This window comes from Mustela nigripes, chromosome 16, assembly GCF_022355385.1.
Source record: "Mustela nigripes isolate SB6536 chromosome 16, MUSNIG.SB6536, whole genome shotgun sequence".
Taxonomy (NCBI): domain Eukaryota; kingdom Metazoa; phylum Chordata; class Mammalia; order Carnivora; family Mustelidae; genus Mustela; species Mustela nigripes.
This window is the reverse complement of record NC_081572.1, coordinates 36,917,369-36,937,987: the sequence shown is the minus strand read 5'-3', so window position 1 is coordinate 36,937,987 and position 20,619 is coordinate 36,917,369. Positions and strand designations below refer to the sequence as shown.

The 20,619-nt window shown below is 47.1% G+C and overlaps 1 protein-coding gene across 1 annotated transcript; it reads right to left on the bottom strand.

Annotated features, from left to right (window-relative positions):
• Nucleotides 1–7,166: 7,166 nt before the first annotated feature.
• HEATR9 (HEAT repeat containing 9) lies at nt 7,167–19,693 on the bottom strand. The gene is made up of 15 exons (XM_059379661.1): nt 19,606–19,693; nt 18,712–18,761; nt 17,218–17,399; nt 16,839–16,965; nt 16,574–16,630; nt 16,339–16,395; nt 15,553–15,610; nt 15,054–15,184; nt 10,651–10,833; nt 10,151–10,243; nt 9,938–10,057; nt 8,803–8,876; nt 8,291–8,342; nt 7,775–7,861; nt 7,167–7,529 (listed from the first exon to the last, which is right to left on the bottom strand). Exons 1-15 carry the CDS (start codon nt 19,691–19,693, stop codon nt 7,167–7,169), a joined length of 1,722 nt encoding a protein of 573 aa, XP_059235644.1.
• Nucleotides 19,694–20,619: the final 926 nt, after the last annotated feature.

The window sequence follows — 20,619 nt, the reverse complement described above, 5'->3', positions numbered from 1 at the left end:
TATATAGTGTTTGTGATTAGAGGGAGGAGTTCAGGGAGGGGCCTGCAAAAGTAAGACTGGAGAGGTAAGTAAGCTTGGTGAGAAGGTCCTTCCATTTCATTTTTCCCCTGCCTCAAAATAGAGAATCACTAAAAGATTTTAACCAGGGGCGTGGCCTGACCTGAGTGGCATCAACTGAAGGATTCCTATGGCTGCCTGTGGAGATGCTGGACTGGAGACAGAATGGTAAGCCAGGTGAGCGAGATCCTGGTCTGAGCTCAAAGACTGGACAAGGAGGAGAGAACTAATTTGATTTGAGAAAGGAGGGAGGGACATTTGACAGGATTTGGCTGGATGTCAGAAATTGTGGGGAGAGAAGTCAGGTTTCTGGTCTGGTAATTGGTAGATGTGCTGCTCACTTAAATAGACACTGGGGGGCGCCTGGGTGGCTCAGTGGGTTAAAGCCTCTGCCTTCAGCTTGGGTCATGATCCCAGGATCCTGGGATCGAGCCCCACATCGGGCTCTCTGCTCTGCAGAGAGCCTGCTTCCTCCTCTCTCTGCCTGCCTCCTTGCCTACTTGTGATCTCTCTCTGTCAAATAAATAAATAAAATCTTTAAAAATAAATAAGTAAATAGACACTGGGAGAAGGAACAGGTTTGGGAACGAATGAGGGGAGTGATTTCAGTAGGAGTGATTCAGTAGGTGTGCAAATCTGCAGCTTAGAAAATGGCATTCAACATGATGCACCTTGATTTTTTTCCTTTACTATTTTCTCCTTTGATGGTTTCCCTACTTGACCTTCACATGTTGGAAGTTTCTTAGGGCTTGTCCTGATCACCTTTGTCTTTCTGTTTATACCCATTTTTATCCTGGAAGATACAGTGATGACTGCCAAATTTAAGTCTGTAGTCTTGACCTCTGCCCTTAACTCTGGATTATATTCACCTTCCTACTTGACCTAGTCTGTTTTTTTTTTTTTTAAAGATTTTATTTATTTGAGGGGGTACCTGGGTGGCTCAGTGGGTTAAAGCCCCTGCCTTCGGCTCAGGCCATAATCTCAGGGTCCTGGTATCGAGCCCCGCATCGGGCTCTCTGCTCAGCAGGGAGCCTGCTTCCTCCTCTCTCTGCCTGCCTCTCTGCCTACTTGTGATCTCTTTCTCTCTGTCCAATAAATAGATAAAATCTTAAAGGAAAAATATGTTATTTATTTGAGAGAGTATGAGAGAGAGAGAGAGTATGTGTGTGCTTAAGTAGGGTCAGAGGGAGAAGCAGACTCCCCCTGAGCAGGGAGCTGGACATGTGGCTTCATCCCAGGACTCCAGGGACTTAACCAGACACTTAACCAGCTGAGCCACGCAGGTGCTCCTCTAGTTTACCTTTACATTAGTATGTATTGAACAGAACACATTTTTTTTTTTTTTTTGGTCACTCCACTGGGACTAAACAAAACTTTTGATCTCCCTCTCCAGATCCGTTTCTCTTTTCCTAGGCTTCCTCATCTCAGTAAATGCCTTCACTGTCCTCCCAGACCAGACTGAAACCTTTAGAGTTTACACTTCATTTCTCTTTCATTAGTCCTACCTGCAGCTCTTTTTAATTTTATCTCCAAAGTATATCCCAAAACCATCTTTATATTTTTGGTTACAATCCTGGTATGAACTGTAAATATCTCTCTTCTGTATAGTTGCAAAGCCCATTTATAGGTCCCCACAACACAATCTTGTTCCTCTAACGTCTGTTTTTACCATAGCAGCCAAATGATACTCTAAAGATATGAATGACTGTGTTGTGCCTTTCATTGGCTTTTTTTTTTTTTTTAAGTATCCTCCATGCTCAATGTGGGACTTCTATCATGACCCTGAGATTGAGAGTCACTGCTCTACCAACTGAGCCAGCCGGGTACCCTATTGACTTTTACTACATGTAGGCTATAAATTCCTTACCCTGGGTTGCAAAGCCCTTATGATCTGACCTCTGTCTCCCTCTCCCACCTTATTATGTAACATTTATCCATACTTACCTTGCAAAACCACATTGGTCATAATTCTTGATGGTACCAAATATGCTTCTGCTTCAGTATCTTTGCTTAGGCTTTGTCTAGGATTCTTCTTCCTCAAATATTCACATGGCTGACTACTTTTCACAGTAATGTTGGGTCAGATTCCACCTCCCGTCTCTGGCCTTCCTATTTAAAACACTGCCTCTCTCCAGTGACTCTCCTAACTCTTACAATGTCATCACATTGTAAGAGGCGACCTTACAATCACTATTTGAGGCGACCTTTTTGTGGTTGCCAGTTTCTTTTCCATTAGAATATAATCTCTAGGAAAGTAGGGAACCTTACCTGTTTTTCACTGTTTTACCCTACTGCCTAGAACAGTGTTTGACTCAGAATAGTTACTCGAATATTGACTAAATGAATCTGTTAGAGATACAGATTTGAGATTAATGAGAGCCACTAATATATAAATGGTAAAGTACTGAGGAGATAAAATTATAGTAAGACTGTCTGTAGAGTACTGCTTCATCCAAGCTGTATACTGAAATTAGTGAGAAAGTTTTTGAAAACACAAGGATGCTGGGTTCTACTCCAAGACAGTGAAATCTGTTAGGCCTGGGAATTAAAAAAAAAAAAAAAAAAATCCTCAGTTGATTTTAATGGTTTGGTAGACAGTACATAGGGAGAAGAGCTTAGACCTGGACCCTGAGAAATGCTAATATTTGAGGTAATAGAAGAGGATCACGAGAGTAGAGACTGGGAATGTCCAGTGAGGTGTTGGTAGAACCCAAGGGAAGAGTGGATTTTAAGGAGGGAGAAGCTAGTGGTTTTGAGTGCTCAAGTCAGGCCAAGTCATTCAAAGGTTAGAAAGCATTCATATTTAGTGATATGGAGATTGTAAATTATCTCACCATGGGGATTCTCAACCTTGGCACTACTGACATTTCAACTGGATAATTCTTACTGTGGGGGGCTGCCCTGTGCATTGTAGGATGTTTAGCAGTATCCCTGGCCTCTACCATAAGACACCAGTAGCAGCCCCCAGTTGTAACAATTACAAATGTCTCCCAGTATTGCCATGTGTCCTTTTGGGGGCAAAATTGCCCCTTTCTAGAACCACTGCCTTAGCAAAAGCCTTTTTTTGTTTTTTGTTTTTTGTTAAAGAGTATTTATTCATTTGACAGATCACAAGCAGGCAGAGACAGAGAGAGGAGGAAGCAGGCTCCCTGCTGAGCAGAGAGCCTGATGCAGTGCTCCATCCTAGGACCCTGAGAACATGACCTGAGCCGAAGGCAGACGCTTAACCCACTGAGCCACCCAGGTGCCCCGCAAAAGCCTTTTTGATGGAGAGTTGAATTGTGAACACAAACTGAAGTGGGATGGTGAATAATAAAAAGAGAAATGGAGACCAGTAATATGGTCAACTAAGAATCTTTATTATGAAGGATGGTTAGAGGTGGGATGAATTAAGAGGAGGCATCTAGGTAGGGATGTGGGTTTGTGAGAGATTATTTTTAAGGTGGGTATTAAGCATGTTTATATTCTCCTTGCAAGGAGATGGGGAGAATTAATATTCACATCCCTTGAATGAATGGTGGCCAGAACATTAGCAAAGGATATGCCTTAGAAGAAGAGAATGTCTTGCGTTATGACAAAGGGGGTAAGGATAGTTGAAGATGGTGATAATAATGGTAGCAGACGATTAATACCTATTGGGAGGTTACCATGTGCCAGGCACTGTTAGAAGCAGTCTGTGTGTTAGCTAATTCTCACAACAGTGTTGTGAACCAAGGAGGTATAGGAAACACTTTGGAGAAGAGGTGAATGGTTTAAATGATTTTGACTGCCACTTGGAAGGGGCTTTTCAGAGGGTCCAGTGAAGAACAGAGGTACCGAGAGGCTAAGCAACTTGTCCAGGATCATATCTCTAGTGCATGGCAGAGTCAGGATCCTAATCCAAGGATCTGGACTTAGAGCCTGTGCTCTTTACTATGTCTAAGGATGCTTATAACAGAGGTGGTAGGAAGTTGAGTTAATTCCATCCGATGTCTTTTTCCCTCCTGAGTATAGTAAAGTATGATGGTCTGCTGAGAGTTGCAGGATATGATAGAGTTTGAAGAGACTGTATTGTGAGGATAGCAGGGAAGGCTTGAAACAACGATTGTAGGAAATAGGAAAGTATTATGATTAGGAACCCATAAAATTGCCAGACAATAATAAAAGCTCAATTAAACATGGGGGCAAGTGTTTTGTGGGTACAGTCTGTATGGATATGTGATTTTTCTCCATCTTTAATCAGCAACCTGTTTTTAGGAACAGAGGCAGTTTGATTCAGGGTTAGGGATTTTGCTAGTCAGATACTAGTAAAAATTTCAAATTAGTCTCATACCTAGTAGAGAATGAGAAAAGTGAGGATAGTGGTTGATGGATGAAGTCCAGGCTGAGTAGGAAAAAAAGTGAGGAAGTTGAAGAATGTAGCGATGTCAAGAGCCTAGTGTTACTGATGAGATTCAAAAACTGGCACTGGGGATAAAAAGAGCTGGATAGATAGCTTTGGGTCCTAAAGTAGATGTTCAGGATGAAGTAATTCTCAGGGATGTTAGGAGCTAGATGTGGCCATGGAAGTGGGTGGCTGAAGTGAATGGAAAGGAGAAACCTTTGTAGTTGAGTCAAGAACTGAGGAGATGGGGTGGTAGATGTTGTTACCATGAGGGTGAAAGCAAGACTAAGGTTCAGGTGATGAATGAAAGAAAATAGAGAAGTGGACCAGGGGGTGGGATAACTGGAGAACCAAGACCCTCAGAAGCAGTGATTTTTATGTGAAGGCGCAGGACAATGGTGACATTGAAAGGAATGGAAGATGATGAACAACACCTAAGACTTTGGGAAGAGGCTAGTTCAAGGGAGAGAGCCAGATTTCAGTTATAGCATGGACATGGATGAGAATGTTGGAAGAGGAGGAGGGTGTATATGGCTTGTGTTGTCATCATTTCTGCTGCCATCAGAGGGTGCATTCAGAGGTTTCATTAGCAAGAAGGTGGTGGGGAACTTAAGTATTTTGGATGGTGTCCAAAGAGCAATACCAACACACCCTGTTGGCTAAAAGAAGTGGGCATTTCAGGCTTCAGAGAGAAACTGGCCACAGCTTGGATTAATGAAGCATGTTTGTCAGGGGGTTGCATCTCTGTGGCTTTGGTACTGGGAATGCTCTAGTCCATTGCTGGTGTACCGGATGGTGGGTGCTCTCTGCAGAGCTTTATGTCAGTGCTGTCTTAAATCTTCTGATGAGGATTGGTGAGATTAGGATTGAGGTGTTGAGCAGAGACTGCTACCTGGTCAAGTAGTAAGACCATCCTCTAGGGGCGCCTGGGTGGCTCAGTGGGTTAGTAAGTCTCTGCCTTCGGCTCAGGTCATGGTCTCAGGGTCCTGGGATTGAGCCCTGCATCGGGCTCTCTGCTCAGTGGGGAGCCTACTTCCCTAACCCCCCTGCCTGCCTCTCTGCCTACTTGTGATCTCTCTCTCCATCAAATAAATAAAATCTTTTAAAAAAGGACAATTCTCGGGCGCCTGGGTGGCTCAGTGGGTTAAGCCGCTGCCTTCGGCTCAGGTCATGATCTCGGGGTCCTGGGATCGAGTCCCGCATCGGGCTCTCTGCTCAGCAGGAAGCCTGCTTCCTCCTCTCTCTCTCTCTGCCTGCCTCTCTGCCTACTTGTAATCTCTCTCTGTCAAATAAATAAATAAATCTTTAAAAAAAAAAAATAAAAAAGGACAATTCTCTAGAGAGTTAGAAATATGGAGGAGGAGGAGCAGAGGTTGGAGATCTGTGGGCAGGATTTTGCTGGGGTTGAGAACCTGAATTAGGTAGTTAGTAAGCCCTCATTTGTACCCACAGGCTGTTAAGGCCCAGGGAAATTACGGTGAGATTGCTTATTGGCCCAAAGGTACAGAGTGGGCAAGAGAGGAGGATCATTTTTGCCATTTTTGGTCTTTGTGCCACACGAGGGGAGGCAGCTAGCGTTGCATCTAATCCAGGATAGTGAAACTACTCTTCCGGTTTTTACTTACAGCTCTCTGAGGCAAAACATGCATCTGAAAGTGGTGGGATAGGTAGGGAGATAACATCAGACTGACACACACAATGTTAAATTCAGATAACTGGACCACTCTAGAACCTGGAGCGTGGGGAAATGGAAAGGTGCATCCATTTTACTTTGACCTTTCTCTGCTTAATCAGAAGAAGTTGACCTCACCGTAGGTCACTTCAATCAGATTGGGGGAATTAATAGGGCTGGCAGGACGTTTTTAACCTCTGGAGGTCACAGGGTCACATGACAACACTGAAGAAAGGAGGAAAGCAGCTCACATTTGAGTACTTACTATGTGATGCTAGGCACTCTTAGGATTTGTTATTGTTTACTCCTCAGAGAAGCTCTCTGAAGTAGTATGCGTTATTCTCATCTTATAGGTGAGGAAACAAAGATTAACTTGTCCAAAGTCAAAGTTCAAAAAAGTGATGGTCATGGTCTCAGGGTCCTGGGATTTAGACATCAGATTTTCCTGACTCCACTAAGTCTGGGTTTTTTCTTTTTGATGGAGGATGTAGATTGTTGGGATTGGTGTACCAGGTCCCACTGGCAAAGGGAAACAGGCCTCTAGAACAAACATGGGAGAAACAAGCAGTTTTAGAGAGTAAATAGGGCCTGTCTCAGCATGGTCCTGAGGGAGGCAGAAAGCAGGTGGTGACAAGACCGAGATGGTTGGTCTTGAGTATAGCCTCGTTACCTCCTGACCACTGGGAAGTGGTGGAGAGGGACGGCAAGTTAGTAGGAGGAAATGGTCCAAGAGCCAAGCTTTCCAGGATTTTCTCCTACTTTTCCTTCTATAGCCCACTCTGGGCAGAGGCTTATTAAATTCTGGGCATAAACAAGGGCTTGATTTAGGGAGGCAGGTTGGCTACTGGAGCAGCTCTGTCTCTTTCCCTTTGTGAAAAGAACATGAGGCTGAGTGAATTAATACTCAACCAGGAGAGAGGAGACCTGAGTTTCTGTGCAGCCCCTGACAAGGACCAGGAGTAATAGGTAGAGTGACACTCATTTATTCATGCAAGATAAGTATAGATTGTTTTCTCAAGGGAGCCTAAGGAGCATCCTCGGGAAGAGAGTGGGGACTTGGTCTGAAGAACTGACCTATTGGGAGGTTTTAGCAAGGATCCGGAGCTGCTTCCTGATCTTTGGTGTCCAGGGCCCTGTGGCTGGTGCCCTGTGTTTTGGTTTAGAGAAACAGGGTGGGAAGGCAGAGCCTTTTTGGGCACTCAACTTTTTCTTTTGGTCTGGTGTGGCTCTGGACTTCGCAATAAACAAGGGGTTCAGCTGTGCAAGTCGGAAGTCTTGGATAGTTAACTCTTCTGGGTTCTCAGGCTCTTTCCGAAACCTCATAGGCCCTTCCTCTTCATTAGTCTTAAGTACCTCATATTCACAGAGAACCTTGTTCTTCAGCTTGTTTTGGATCCAGGGATCAATTGAGGCCAAGAGAGTTAATGTTTCTTGAAGCTGCATTGAAACGAAGGTCCTGTGGCTGGCTCACTTCGGGCCAAGTTTGGGAGTGGAGGGGGCACCTCAGGGAGGGGGAGTGCTCTGGCCACAGGCCACTCTGTCTCCAAGGAATGAAGTCAAGGGATAGTGTGAGGCTCATTCCCCTTTCCTCCCTCCTGACAAAGAACAAGTGGTGAGGATGGGCGGGAGAGGCCTCTAGAGGAGGGGTAGAGAAGCAGAAGAGGTGGGCGGGAATGCCTTACACTTTTCTTCACAGCCTGGCTCTTTTCTGTGTCTAGCATGTCCAGGAGCAAGTGGTACACTTGTAGGCTGCGGATCCCCAGGACGCCCTGGCAGAGGCGAATGAGAGTAACTAGGCAGCCTAGGAACATGCCCCATTGGTGCTCTTTTCCATTCTAGTGCCCTCTGATGACCCTGGGGCCTGGAGAGAAGGGGCACTATAGCTCCCCAGCCGAGGTACCCCATTCTTCCCCTTTTGCAGCCATCACTGGGGTTGGGTTGGGTTCCAGCACATACTGTTCACCAGGAAGAATCGAGACTATCTAAGCAATGCCTTTCATACCCATCTACTGTCCTTTATTCCACCTACCTCTTGTCCCGAAAAAGAGGTTACCCCTGAATTCCTGGTAGGGCTGGATTTCTAAAATAAGCAAACCTCCCCAAACTTTATAGCCCTTTCTGCCCCCGAGTAATTGTGCTCACGTGCCTGCTCCCCCTGCCATCAACACATGTGGTCAGAGGAGCAGGGCTGGCCTTACCAAAGAGATGACTGCTTCTTGGCGTGCAGTGGCATTTGAGTTCATCAGTTGCCTGTGTAGAAGGGAATAAGCGTGTTATCCAATTAGAGGGTAGGAGAGGAGGGCTGGTTGTTCCTTCTGGAAGCCCAGAATGAGTCAGACCTAAGGCCAATGAGGGGTGCTAATTTCATCAATTGCTCCTTCTTGTTACTTGGGTCAGGAAAGGAGCTAGGAAGGGAAAGGCAGGAACTGCAATTTGCCAGGAGGCACTGGATGACAACTAGAACTCACATCTGTCCAGAACTCTACCTTTTACAGATCCCTTTCATATCCTCGTATTTTATAGGAACCCTGAGTGGTAGGTATTATCAGCCCCTTTTTACAGACAAAGAAAATCCCAGGGGTGAACGAGTGAGTTGGCCAGGGGCATGGGCAAGTGAGAAATAAGAATTAGGATCAGATTTTCAGCTCTCTCTGACCCTTTTCCAGAGCCTAGGATTTGGCTCCGGCAGCTCCCAGCCCAAGCCACTCACGCCTCCACCAAATTCATCATTGTAGGCTTCATCTTGAGCTCTTCCACGATTTCAGCCACAGCCTGCCTCATAGCCTGGAGGAGGATTAAGGTGGGACAACAGAGAAAAGGAATGCAGGAGTGTACCTTCAGGTGCACACAGACCTTCTCCCAAAGTTGACCTTGTGCTACATGTGGTTCTTGCCTTGAACTCATCCGGTAGGGGGAGCAGACCAGTGAGTAGGCACTGAACTAACTATAGAGTGAACATAAGAGGATCAGTCTGGGTACCAGCAAGATTTGCTGGAAGAAGTGATGCCTCAGCTGAATCCTGGTGAAATGCAGTTAACCACTAGAGGGCTGGGAGCAGAGTGATTTTTGGGCAGAGTGGAGGGCATGTACAAAAGCTTAGAGGCAAGAGAGCACACACAGAGGTTAGGGAACAGAAAATATTTGGCTAGGTGACCACACTGAGACTCCTCAAAGTGGGGCATTCTGAGGTATTACACTGGGATAACAAGTATAAATGAGGGCAGGATCGTTTTAAGCTTAACTGGTGCTTGGCCCTGAGCGGAAGTGGGGAGCGATGAAGCTAGAGAGGGAAGCAGGCCTTGAAGGGCAACGTAAGCCTTCCTGAGGGCATTGGGGAACTACTGAAAAATATCATGCAGAGGTGAGACACAATCTGATGTACATTTCAGAAAAATGTCTTTAGAAGTTCTGTGACTGGTTCTGTAACAAGCTACAATAAAGATGAAAGCAAAGGAGCACAGAGGAAGGCAGGGTTCATTCTGTTGGAGGTGGTTGGGAAAGGTTCCCATAGGAGGCGTTTGGACTGGCCTTGCGGGAGCCATGTTACTGTGACCGGCAGGAGGAGGAGGGAGGAGTGAATAAATAGCACGAGGCAGTTTTTCACCTCAGAGGGAGGGAGGGATGACTTGGCACTTTTCACTGAGAGAACTGCCTGAGCCAAAGCAAGGTGGCTTGAAAACATGGGCCCCATTAGGGGAATGGGAACAGGGAGTGCATTAGTGCCTTAGAATGAATATGATACTTTGTGGGGCAGTGTGGTGGGAGTCAAGCCAGCAGAGGTCTTCAGAGAAGGGAAAGGAGGCAGATTTGGGCTGTCTGGGTTTGGGAACTTTGGTCTCACTTACAAGGAAAGGTTCATTATACGTCTTCCTCCAGAGCAGGTTAAATGTGAATCCCTCCAGCCCTTGCTCCTGGATCTTTTCCAGCCCAACAGTCTTGAGCATCTGGGTGGCTTCAAAGCGGTGCTGAGGGTAGGTGGAAGGATAGACGCTCTTCCTCATCCCTCAGCCCGTGCTAGTGCTGGAGAAGAAAGGGTCCTCGGCAGTCTGAGAGCTTACCTCGAGGACACGAGAATAGCACAGCTGGTCTAGGATGGCCTTGGTGACTGTGGCCGTGTGTACGTGCATCATCTTGACCAGCATCCTGAGTGCCTGTGGGGGGCAGGCAATGTAGGTTGGGGTGTACAGAGCCAAGAGGTATCTGGACAGCCAGGGAAGCTTGAGGGCTGAGCCTAAAGCTCATGGGGAACAGATGGGGTCCATTCTCCTCCCTCTTTGCCTTTTGAGTGAGAAAATAAGTTCATGTACGCACATACGTGCACATTTCTAAATGAATACTCATACAAATCTAATATATACAGACACATGTACACCTACGTCTGTGTGACCCCATACTCGTGCATATACATATTCACAGACACACAGAGGGCCCCACAAATACCCCCCACTGAAGCTTCATTTCTCTGGTTGAGTAGGACGTGGTCCAGGCTGTACCAAAGTCAGCACCAGCCTCGGTTCCCCGGCGCTCCCCAGGGAGCCCAGCCTCCTGCCCCTCACACCTTCATCTGCTGCGTTTTAGACCCTTGGCTCAGGCAGTGCAGCAAGAACTCCTGGGCTGTGTTGCTGCAGGGCCTCAGGAAACCCAAGCACAGGGCTGCCTCCACAGCTGCTTTGTTCGATGACCTATTTATCAGCATCCGCAACACAGGTACCAACTTCTCTTCATCCCCGACTTGAGTTCTCTGAGGGAGACAAGGAGTGAAATGGGCAGGGGGACTATGTTTTCAGCCGGCCTTTGTTAAGAGGGCCAGTCACTGCTACTTTCAGAGCACAGTCCCTTCTCCTCATGTCCTCAGATTATTTCACCCACTTCCCCTTATTTGTGCTGCCCTCCACTTGCTCTTGGGGCGTATCCCCTCGTTTCTCTAGGACTTTATCTTGTGGATGGTTGAGTGTCGCTCTCCTCAACACTTCTGCCGCCTTAATTCCTGACATTTAAAAAAATACATGTCATTGGGCGCCTGGGTGGCTCAGTGGGTTAAAGCCTCTGCCTTCAGCTCAGGTCATGATCCCAGAGTCCTGGGATCAAGCCCCACATCAGGCTCTCTGCTCAGCAGGGGGCCTGCTTCCTCTTCTCTCTCTGCCCGCCTCTCTGCCTACTTGTGATCTCTCTCTGTCAAATAAATAAATAAAATCTTAAAAAAAAAATACATGTCATTAATCCTACTCCTGTTCTCCAATAGTCTTGTTCTTGTCCTCCATTCTATGTCAGTCATTAGTTTTCACAGGTTTTTATCATTATCCATTACTGTGACTTCTCCATGATCTCCATTTCACGGACCCCACTCTCTAACCATCACCTCCTCTCTTTCCAACTCACCTGCCGTCGCCATTAATTGTCGGACTCTGCAAGGATTAACAGTCCATGGAGCACCTTTTCATTGCTCCTCATTTTCTTCCTTCTCTACCCAGCTTAAACTCCGTGATCCCCTGCTTGCCTCACTCCTTTACCTCCTCTTGCTTCATTGTAGTCCACACTCCACTTACTCTGTGCCTGCACTTCCTGGAGAAAAGCACACAGTCCTGATAACTGATCTTGCTTTAAGTGTGTGAGCAGAAACCTCATGTAGACTCTTAGTGCTACTAGTAACCATACTGTTTTTCCCTGGGCAATTCTTTTTCCCGCCCTCCTGATTCACACCCTGTCCTCTGGAACCCAACACTTAATTCCTCCTTCATTCTTAACTCTCAGCTGATGATCTTGCTTCCTGCTTCACTGAGCAAATACAAGCAACTGGAAGAGAAGTTCCAGAGACACCGACCACCATTTCTGTCCAACACCTGCACCCAGATAGTTCTTCCCTCCATTTATGACTACAGACTCTGCCCGTCTGTCTAAAGTCAGTCTTTCCACTTGTACGTTAGAGCTTATCTCTTCTCACCTAATCGCAACTCTTTCTTCAAAGTTATCATTTTTTTAACTACTGGACCACAGAAACATGCCATTATTTTTCTGTTTTTTTCCCCTAAAATCCACCCCTGGTGCCAGCTACAGCCCTTGCCAGCAAAACTTGAAAAGTTGTCCATCCTTGCCATCTCTAATTTCTTTCCTCCCGTTCACTCTTAAACTCCTTCTGTCAGACCTATAACCCCATGACCCCACCAGAATTGTTAAGATAATCAAGGATACCTGCATTGTTAATCTATGCATCAGTTCTTAGTCTTTATATTATTTGATGTGGCTGATTTGATTCCTTTCCTTGACATATGTTCTTCCCTTGATTTTCAGAATTCCATACTCTTGGGTTGTCTTCCTACCTAATGGCCAGCTGTCATTATTTTTTAATTTTTTTTAAAAAAGATTTTATTTACCCATTTGACAGAGAGAGATCACAAGTAGGCAGAGAGACAGGCAGAGAGAGAGGGGGAAGCAGGCTCCCTGCTGAGCAGAGAGCCCGATGCGGGGCTGGATCCCAGGACCCCAAGACCATCACCCGAGCTGAAGGCAGAGGCTTTAACCCACTGAGCTACCCAGGCGCCCCAGTATAAATTATTTCTTAAGTCTCAGTTTTATTCTTTTCATTTTCTTAACTGGGTATATCCCTTCTCTCTGTTTCAGACAAGGGCCTACCAGTATCAATTCTAGCTGTATCTTTAGGGCAACTGTAGTGAAGGGATACAATCTTGATTCATGCAGCTGTGCCACTGGGACACAGCACTGAAGAAAGAATATGTCTGCCTTTCTCTTCTTTCTGCTCACACCCTCTTCATTGTACCCCCGACACATACCAGTCTGCTTCTAACAACCGTCTCCTTGAGCTCTTAATATTCGATGCCCCAAGACTTCATACTTGGTCCTCAGTGATCTCATCTAATTGAATGATTTTAAATGCTGTGTATATGCCAACAACTCATAAATTCCTTTCTCTGGTGCAGACTTATAAACTCGAAATTGTACATACAACTCTACCTGCTGTCTCCCTTGGAGGTCCAGTAGATGTCTCAAACATAACTTGTCCAAGCCTGGACTTCTGCTATTACCTCCAAACCTGTTCTGCTTTCAAGAACATCTTAGTTGACTTCATCCTTCTTTCCTCACTGTCTTTTGTAGTGGCTTCAACCTGTCAAGAGTTTTACTAATTCCACTGCAACCACCGTGGTCCATGCCACCATTTTATTTCCCCAGGTTTGCTTCAGTAGCCCCTAATTGGTCTTTCCGCTTCTAACTGATGCCCGTACCCCCACCTCTCCATCTTTTCTCAGCAAAGGGAACCTTTTGAAATATAAGTTAGATTATGTCACTGCTTTGCTCCTTACTTCATGCAGAGTAAAAGTCCAGGTACTTGAAGTCGTCCAGAAAGCAATGATGTAGTAATGATCTAGTCTAGTAGATCTAGTCAATCTAGATTGAGTCTCCTGTTAACTACTTTGATCTTTCTTCATTTTCTGCTACTTTCTCTATTTCCACTCCACTGCAGCCATACTGGCCTACATGCTCCTGCCTTAGAGCCCTTACATTGATTGGCTCTTCTGCCGGGAATGCCTTCTCTCAGATATCTGCAAGGCTAACACCTTCACCTTTTTCATGTCTTTGCTCAAGCCTTCCCTCCCTTTTTTTTTTTTTTTTTTTAAGATTTTTATTTATTCATTTGACAGACAGAGATCACAAGTAGGCAGAGAAGCAGGCAGAGAGAGAGAGAAGGAAGCAAGCTCCCCGCTGAGCAGAGAGCCTGATGCGGGGCTTGATCCCAGGACCCTAAGATCATGACCTGAGCTGAAGGCAGAGGCTTTAACCCACTGAGCCACCCAGGTGCCCCCCTTCCCTCCCTTCTGTGTTGAAAACTGCAGCCTAGACCCATCCCCATTTGGCATTACTGATCATCCTCACTCTGATACCTAATTTTTCCACTGTACCTGTCACCTCTAACATACCATATAATTAAGTTTTCTGGTTATTATATGTCTCCCCAACAGGAAAGTAAACTCTGCAAGAGCAGGGGATCTTAGTCTGTTGGGTTCCCTGGTGTATCTTAAGGCCCTGGGACAGTGCCTGGCATATGACAGTTGTTTAATACATATTTGTTGAGTAAATGGATGAATGAAGACTTCTATTTCACATGGAGCAGTGATGGGGTCAAAGTAAGGGGACCCTAAAGGGGAAAAAATCTGAGTAGTATTGCAGACTCTCTTGATCTCTTTCCCCTCTTTTTTTTTTTTTTAAGATTTTATTTATTTATTTGACAGACAGAGATCACAAGTAGGCAGAGAGGCAGGCAGAGAGAGAGAGAGGGGAAGCAGGCTCCCCGCTGAGCAGAGAGTCCGATGTGGGTCTCGATCCCAGGACCCTGGGATCATGACCTGAGTGGAAGGCAGAGACTTTAACCCACTGAGCCACCCAGGCACTCCTACCTTTTCCCTCTTGAGAGAGGTTTTTTCTTCAGTAGGTTATTTTAGGGATGATAATGGTTACCATTTAAAAGGCACAGGCATTGAATGAGGTGCTTTACATACATTATCTCATTTAATTTCCTCAACAACACTATAATTACTATCCATTTCATTTGTTAAGTGTTCTTGAGTTGAAATATAGTTAACATAGTGTTGTATTAGTATAGTATAGTTGCATTAGTATAGTATAGTTAATATACAGTGTTCAGTTTCAATTTAGTGATTTAGCAGTTCTGTATATTACTCACTGCTCATCATGATGAGTGTGACTATCTCCATTTTGGAAATGAATGAACTGCGGCTCCGAAAGCCGGCTTCTCAGGGGTTGTGTGACTCCTCTGTGGCCATGCCAGTGCTTCTATTCAGGGAAGCTCTTCCACAGGGAACTCCACAAGGACAGTGTCTTCTCCCATCAAGGCTAGGAGCTAGGTTACCTTCTCCCTGACCTAAGGCAGCCAGCACCATCAATTACCTTGTCCTACCTGCCCTAGTTACTGACTCTCCTCCCAATCACCTTGTCTTTGGGGACAGCAGCCCAGGAGTTCAGAGCCACTCGTAGCCCTGTCAGAGAATCCATCATTCGCCCCTCATTTTGCCCCTTCAGCTGTGTGATGAGAACCTGGATCACGTGCTTCTGCAGGCAACCTGGACAAGGGAGGGTCCTCAGGTCAGGGCAGAGCCTCAGGGATATTCCTCTCTGCCAGGATCCATTTGACTCCACTGTGCCCTAAAGACAGAAGTTCTGTGTACTGGATCCTGAGGTGTTGCCTGTTCTCCCAGGACACTAGTGAAGCTGACTGAGCGTGGCTGCAGTTCCAGGGCCCAACCCCTCCCTCCTAATCTCTTCTCCCTTTCACCCCACTTTCCTCTCTCTGCCCACAGTACTGAGGTGAGTTCCCAGACCCTGCCAAATGCTAGGTAGAAGTGGGTATCCTTACCCAAAGGGGGAAGGGGCTACACTGCTTCCTTTTTCACTTTCTCCCACTCCCTTCCCAGAGAGGGGACATACTCACCCAGCATGGCCAGGCTTCGACAGGCCTCATACTTCACTTTCTCTGGACCAGTATGGGCCTGATTTAAGAGGCAGGTAGTGGAGATAGGCCGTGTGGTGATGGAATGTCAGAACATTAAGAATCATCTCAGCTTAACTTTTCATTTACAAGTGAGGAAACCGAGGTCTAGAGAGTGACCTGTCTATGCTCAAACACAGGACAACAGGCAGGCAATGGAAGGAAAACAACTTGGGAGTAAGACTTGTTCAGATCCCTATCTCGTCTCTAGTAGCCACGTGACCTTGGGCAAGTCACTTGGCTCACTTTCAAAGTTTCCATTTTATCATTAGAAAAAATGTACACAACGCAGAGTACTAACCACGATACGATCACGGCGTATCATTAGAAAAAATGCAGATACCTCTGCCTATTCCTAATCTGTGATATTTAAATGAGAATATGGATAAAAACGCATGTTCCCCATTATAAATTGGCCTATAAGCACAGGGCATTGATTCAGTTAAGGTAGAGAATGAACTCAGTCCCAGTTCTTTTCTGCTTTTTAATAGAGGGTCTTTTCTGTTAGACAGAGGGGACCTGCAGATTCCCCTAGCCCCACCAAGCTGCCCTTCAAGGAAGCCAAGGGCACGAGATGGGGCATGCTGTACACCGGCAGCTCTCTCCTCACTGCAGCTGACCCAGCATCCTTGCATCCTGGTGAGCCTTGTCTGTGCCCCTGTGCCCAGGCTCAACATACCTCAGACCCTGTTTCCTCCTCTCATGTGCTCCGTGCAGCCCCAGACTCACCACCTGCCATAGTGCCTCCATGACAAGCTTGTCACTGACGCCCAGGCATCCCAGAGCCTGCAAGAAAGGGAAGAGAGCTCAGACACCACCCCCATCAGTTACATCCTCTGGACACAGTTTTGTCTTAGAATACTGTCTCCCCCCCCTACCCCCCACCCCCCTAAGCATCTTTCTACTCCTCAGCTCAGCCAACTCCTACCTGTGGCCATGTTCCACCACCCTTGCCACTTCTCACCTGTGCTGCATAGAACTGCTCCTGCTCTCTGGGAGATTCCAGGCTTTTTGCGAGTTCCTGCCCACCCAAGGGAGCCAGGAGAGAGGAAGAAAGGGATTAATGTAGTTGCAGAACTTCAAACGGAGAGGAGCTCATCCAATCCCTCTTCATTTCCTCCCTCCATTTCGTAGGCAGGGACTGAGGGCTGAAGGATAATGTGAGCCCAAGGTAAGGGCACCCACAGAAAGGGAGTCTCCCCATTCTCCCTCCCACCGTGCTCCCTGACCTTTAATCTTTGCCACTTCAGGGGGTTCCCAGTAGGGTCTGAGGGCTTGGATCCTGCCCGAGATTTTACAGTCAGCTTGCTCATAGGGAGATGGAATTTTTGGATTGGCGTGCCCTCTTTGAGTTGCCTGTGTGAGAAATTGCACAGGCAGCCTTGGTCCCCTTGTTTCCTCCTTCGCACTTCACAGACTTTCCTCTGCCCTTGGTCCTCAGCCCAGCTCTGAGATGGGAGGAAGACAGATGCTCCTCCTCCTACCCCAGGCTCCTCTCTAGGATCTGTAAGCTGATTTGTCCCGCCCCTTATCCCACTCCTTCCTTCTCCTTCCTCGCTTTCCTAGAAGGTATGAAGAGTCTGGGGAATAGGGAGGGGCAGAGCACACCTAGGGTGATCTCTCATTTTCCGCAACATTTTCTGGGCTTCCCGTTCCTGTCGCTGATCATACAGAGTGTGCCAGTGTGTGTAGATCTCAGGCTTCTTGAAGTAGCAATAAGGCACTGAATGTGGCTTGCTCGGGTGCTGCCTCCAGCACTCTGGGCTGGGGGGAAACTCTTCCTTTGGCATCTAAGGGGGGTGGGAATGGCACAGCAGGGGCAGGGGATATTCCTCAGCCAGGAAAAGGACCAGGATAAAACGGGACTAGGTGAGAGGGACACCCTTTAGTCTCTCATCTAGGCTAGAGTAGGAGACCTCCTACCCATTGTGTGACTTGGGCAAGTGACTTCACCCACCAAAATCTCAGTCTTCTCATCTGCAGAATGGAGCTAAGATCTGCAGAATGGAGCTAAGAATCCTTGTGCTTTCTATACCCCCTGGTTGCATAGAACAAATGAGAAAGTTTATGGGACCCTTGTTGATCTGTAAACCAATCTGAGTACACCCTTTGGCTATTTGAGGAATGCAAAGCACTTTGAAAAGGCCATCTGGGCAAGGAGATGGAAAGGCAAAGGGTGAGGGAGATGTGGAGTGAAGAGGGGAAAAGACAGGCTACTGCCCCTTCATTCAGGCGTGCAGCAGGTACTTAGGGAGTACCTACTGAGTGCCAACCCCTGCACTAGGTGCTAGGGAGGCAGTCATCATCCCTGCCTTCGTGGAACTTAATAGTTGACTTGGAAAAGCAGAATTTCCTTAAACCACCTCTCTTAAACGGTCGTGAAACTGCAGCTCTGATTGTAGTGGAGGGCGGTGAGTGGCTCAGGGGACTTTCTCTCTGCAGATGAGGCTAGAATTCACGCCTATCTCTTCTCCAGCCTTTCAGAGTCCGTTCTCTGAGCAACAAGAGGGACTTCAGCCAGTGGTTTCCAATGTGGTGATTGAGAAGATCATAGTCAAGGTTGTCAGGTGATTGCCATGATTTCAGAAAGTGGAGTGCAGACTCAGAATGAGAGGGGTTTTTAGATTTAGTGAAACCAAGCAAATTAAAAAACAACAACAACAACAACAGGATGTCCAGGTAAATTTAGATTTTAGGTATTGGATACGGTATTTGGGACATATTTATACAAAAACATTATTTATCTGAAATTCAAATTTAGTTGGGGACCCAGTATTCTGTCTGGCATATCTATGAGGATCCCTGCATCCATGAATAAAAATGACTCCTTTTTAAGCACTGCCTGCATAGCCTGAGCCTTACGGATAGTATCTCATAGCAACTCCACAAATGGAAGCTGTGACCGAAGAAGCTCCTGCGGCTCAGGGAGGGGAAGTGACTTGTCCATGGTCACACAGGAATTAGCAGCAGCCCCAGCGATGAGAGTAAGTGTTCTGTGACTTGGCCTTAAAGGAAAGGGGCGGTTTGCTGCTCCTCCCACTTCAACAAAGCTCCCGGGGGGCGGGGGGGGGGGGCGGGGGCGGCAAAAGTTAGAGGTCTTACCTGGTAGCAGGACAAGGGCAGGTGAACAGGAGCCATGACTTTTCTGAGTTCTGTGGTACAAATGGTGGGCTAAGAATCATCCTTTCAGGCATTCATTTATTCAGCATTTAGTGAATGGTGCATGTTAGAATTATTTGGGGGAACTCTTAGCCTGCCTTGGCCCTACATCAGACTAATTGAATCTGATGCTCTGGGGATATAGGGTCTAGGCCTTTCAGAAAGCTCCCCAGAGGATTCTAATGTGCAGTTGATGGTGAAAACCAGGGGTCTTGTTCAGTGGTTCTCAGACTTGTGTGTGCTGTAGAATCACCTGGAGAGCCTCTTAAAACCAATTTCTGGCACTCATTCTGAGTAGAGTCAGTAGATCTAGGGTAGGGGCTGGGGATTTGGAAGAGACTGATACTGCTTGTCCTGTCACTTTGAGAACCATGGATCTAGCTGGTGAGACAGAATTGTTTACTGGTGATTAACAAAGGGAGACAAGTGTGAGGTTAGAGGCACAGGTGAGGTACAGATGAGGCCCGTAACCTGCCTGGGAGGATCAGGGAAGGTTCCCTAGAGGCTCAGTTTAATCCACCTGGGGGTTAGCCCGAGAGATAAGGGGGAAGGGCCTTAGGCACCGGGAAAATTTCTTTCAAAGACTGGGAGGTGGGGAGTTGGATAGAGAGCAGGGTGCAGATATGGGAGCGGAAGCTGGGAAGACAGATGTCCCATCTTTGAGGTCCTGGAGCTTACCTTGAAGGCCGTGGGGAGCCACCAAGTGTCCAGTGGCCTGCCCTTACCCTTCCTGTGGATTTGCTGAACTCACGAGACCCCTATCTTGGGAGAGGGAGACAGGGCGCTTTTCTTTTCAGGCCGCACCCCTGACTCTGTTCCTGTCTATTCCAGTCTCACCTTTGGTCCTTTCTGGGTATTCCAGCCATGGGTACTTGAACATCGACCTGGAGATATCAAAGATATCAGCTGATTTTTCGTAGGCCATACTCCTCTTCTCCTGGTGGGACCACAGGGAACCCAGGCAATACAAGGCTGTTGGGAGTGTGGGGGCACAGCTGGGGGGAGACCTGTCCTCTGTGGGACAAGAGGGACTGGTGAGGGGCTGGGGCTTCTGTGGGTAGAAGCTTCCAAGTGTTGAGCAACCAGATCTCCTAGGTAAATAGAAGACTCGGGTTCCATTCTTGAGCCCCGCCCCCCCCCCAGGTCCCACCCCCCCAGAGTCTCCAGCCTGTGGCCTTGACCTCTGAGAGCTTCAGTTTCCTCATCTGAAAAGTGGGAAAGTCATGCCTGTCTGGGAGCCAGAAGGACTGTGGTGAGGCAAGGCACATCAGCGCATGGGAAGGGCACAGGTGGTTCTTAGGATTAGTCATCAGGAAAATGGCAGGAGTGGGGAAGTCCTGTTTATACACACACCTCCCTCTTTACGAGCAAGAGACTGAGCTCTTCTCTATGTGGTGAGGAGCTGCCTTCTGTCTCTTCTACTTTTGGCGTATGCTGTGCCCTCTACCTGCAGGCCTTTCCTACCTGCTAAACTCTTTCTCCACTCTTTCAAACTTCATTTAAAAGTTGTCTCATATCTGATGTCTCTTTTCTCTCCCAGGCACCCTGTCTCACCCCCTTCAGTGGTATCACCTCCCCCACCCCAACTCCCACTCCCAATGTGACCACAGTCTTTTGAACAGTTGCTTCCTTTCAGTATTAATCATAAGTTTAATCTGCCTGAAGTTAAAGATTGTGGCTTGTGGCTCATTTCTCATTCTCCCCTCCAACCTCCTATGCCTGGCCTAGGGCCTGGCACACAGCAGCGAGCTCACTGTGGCAAGAAAACCTGGGTCGTCAGGCCATCAGACTCAACATCACCAGTAAACGAACACACACCCTGATGTACCGCCCTGAGAAACACAGTGTCAC

What these genes read in the sequence shown, in the direction of transcription:
- HEATR9 (XM_059379661.1), bottom strand. Translation starts at nt 19,693, where the DNA reads ATGGCCTACGAAAAATCAGCTGATATCTTTGATATCTCCAGGTCGATG. An exon ending in TGCCCTTGTCCTGCTACCAG is followed by an intron (nt 17,400 to 18,711) that starts GTAAGACCTCTA and finishes CACCCCCCTTAG; the next exon opens with ATGCCAAAGGAAGAGTTTCC. An exon ending in TGGAGGCACTATGGCAGGTG is followed by an intron (nt 15,611 to 16,338) that starts GTGAGTCTGGGG and finishes CTCTTAAATCAG; the next exon opens with GCCCATACTGGTCCAGAGAA.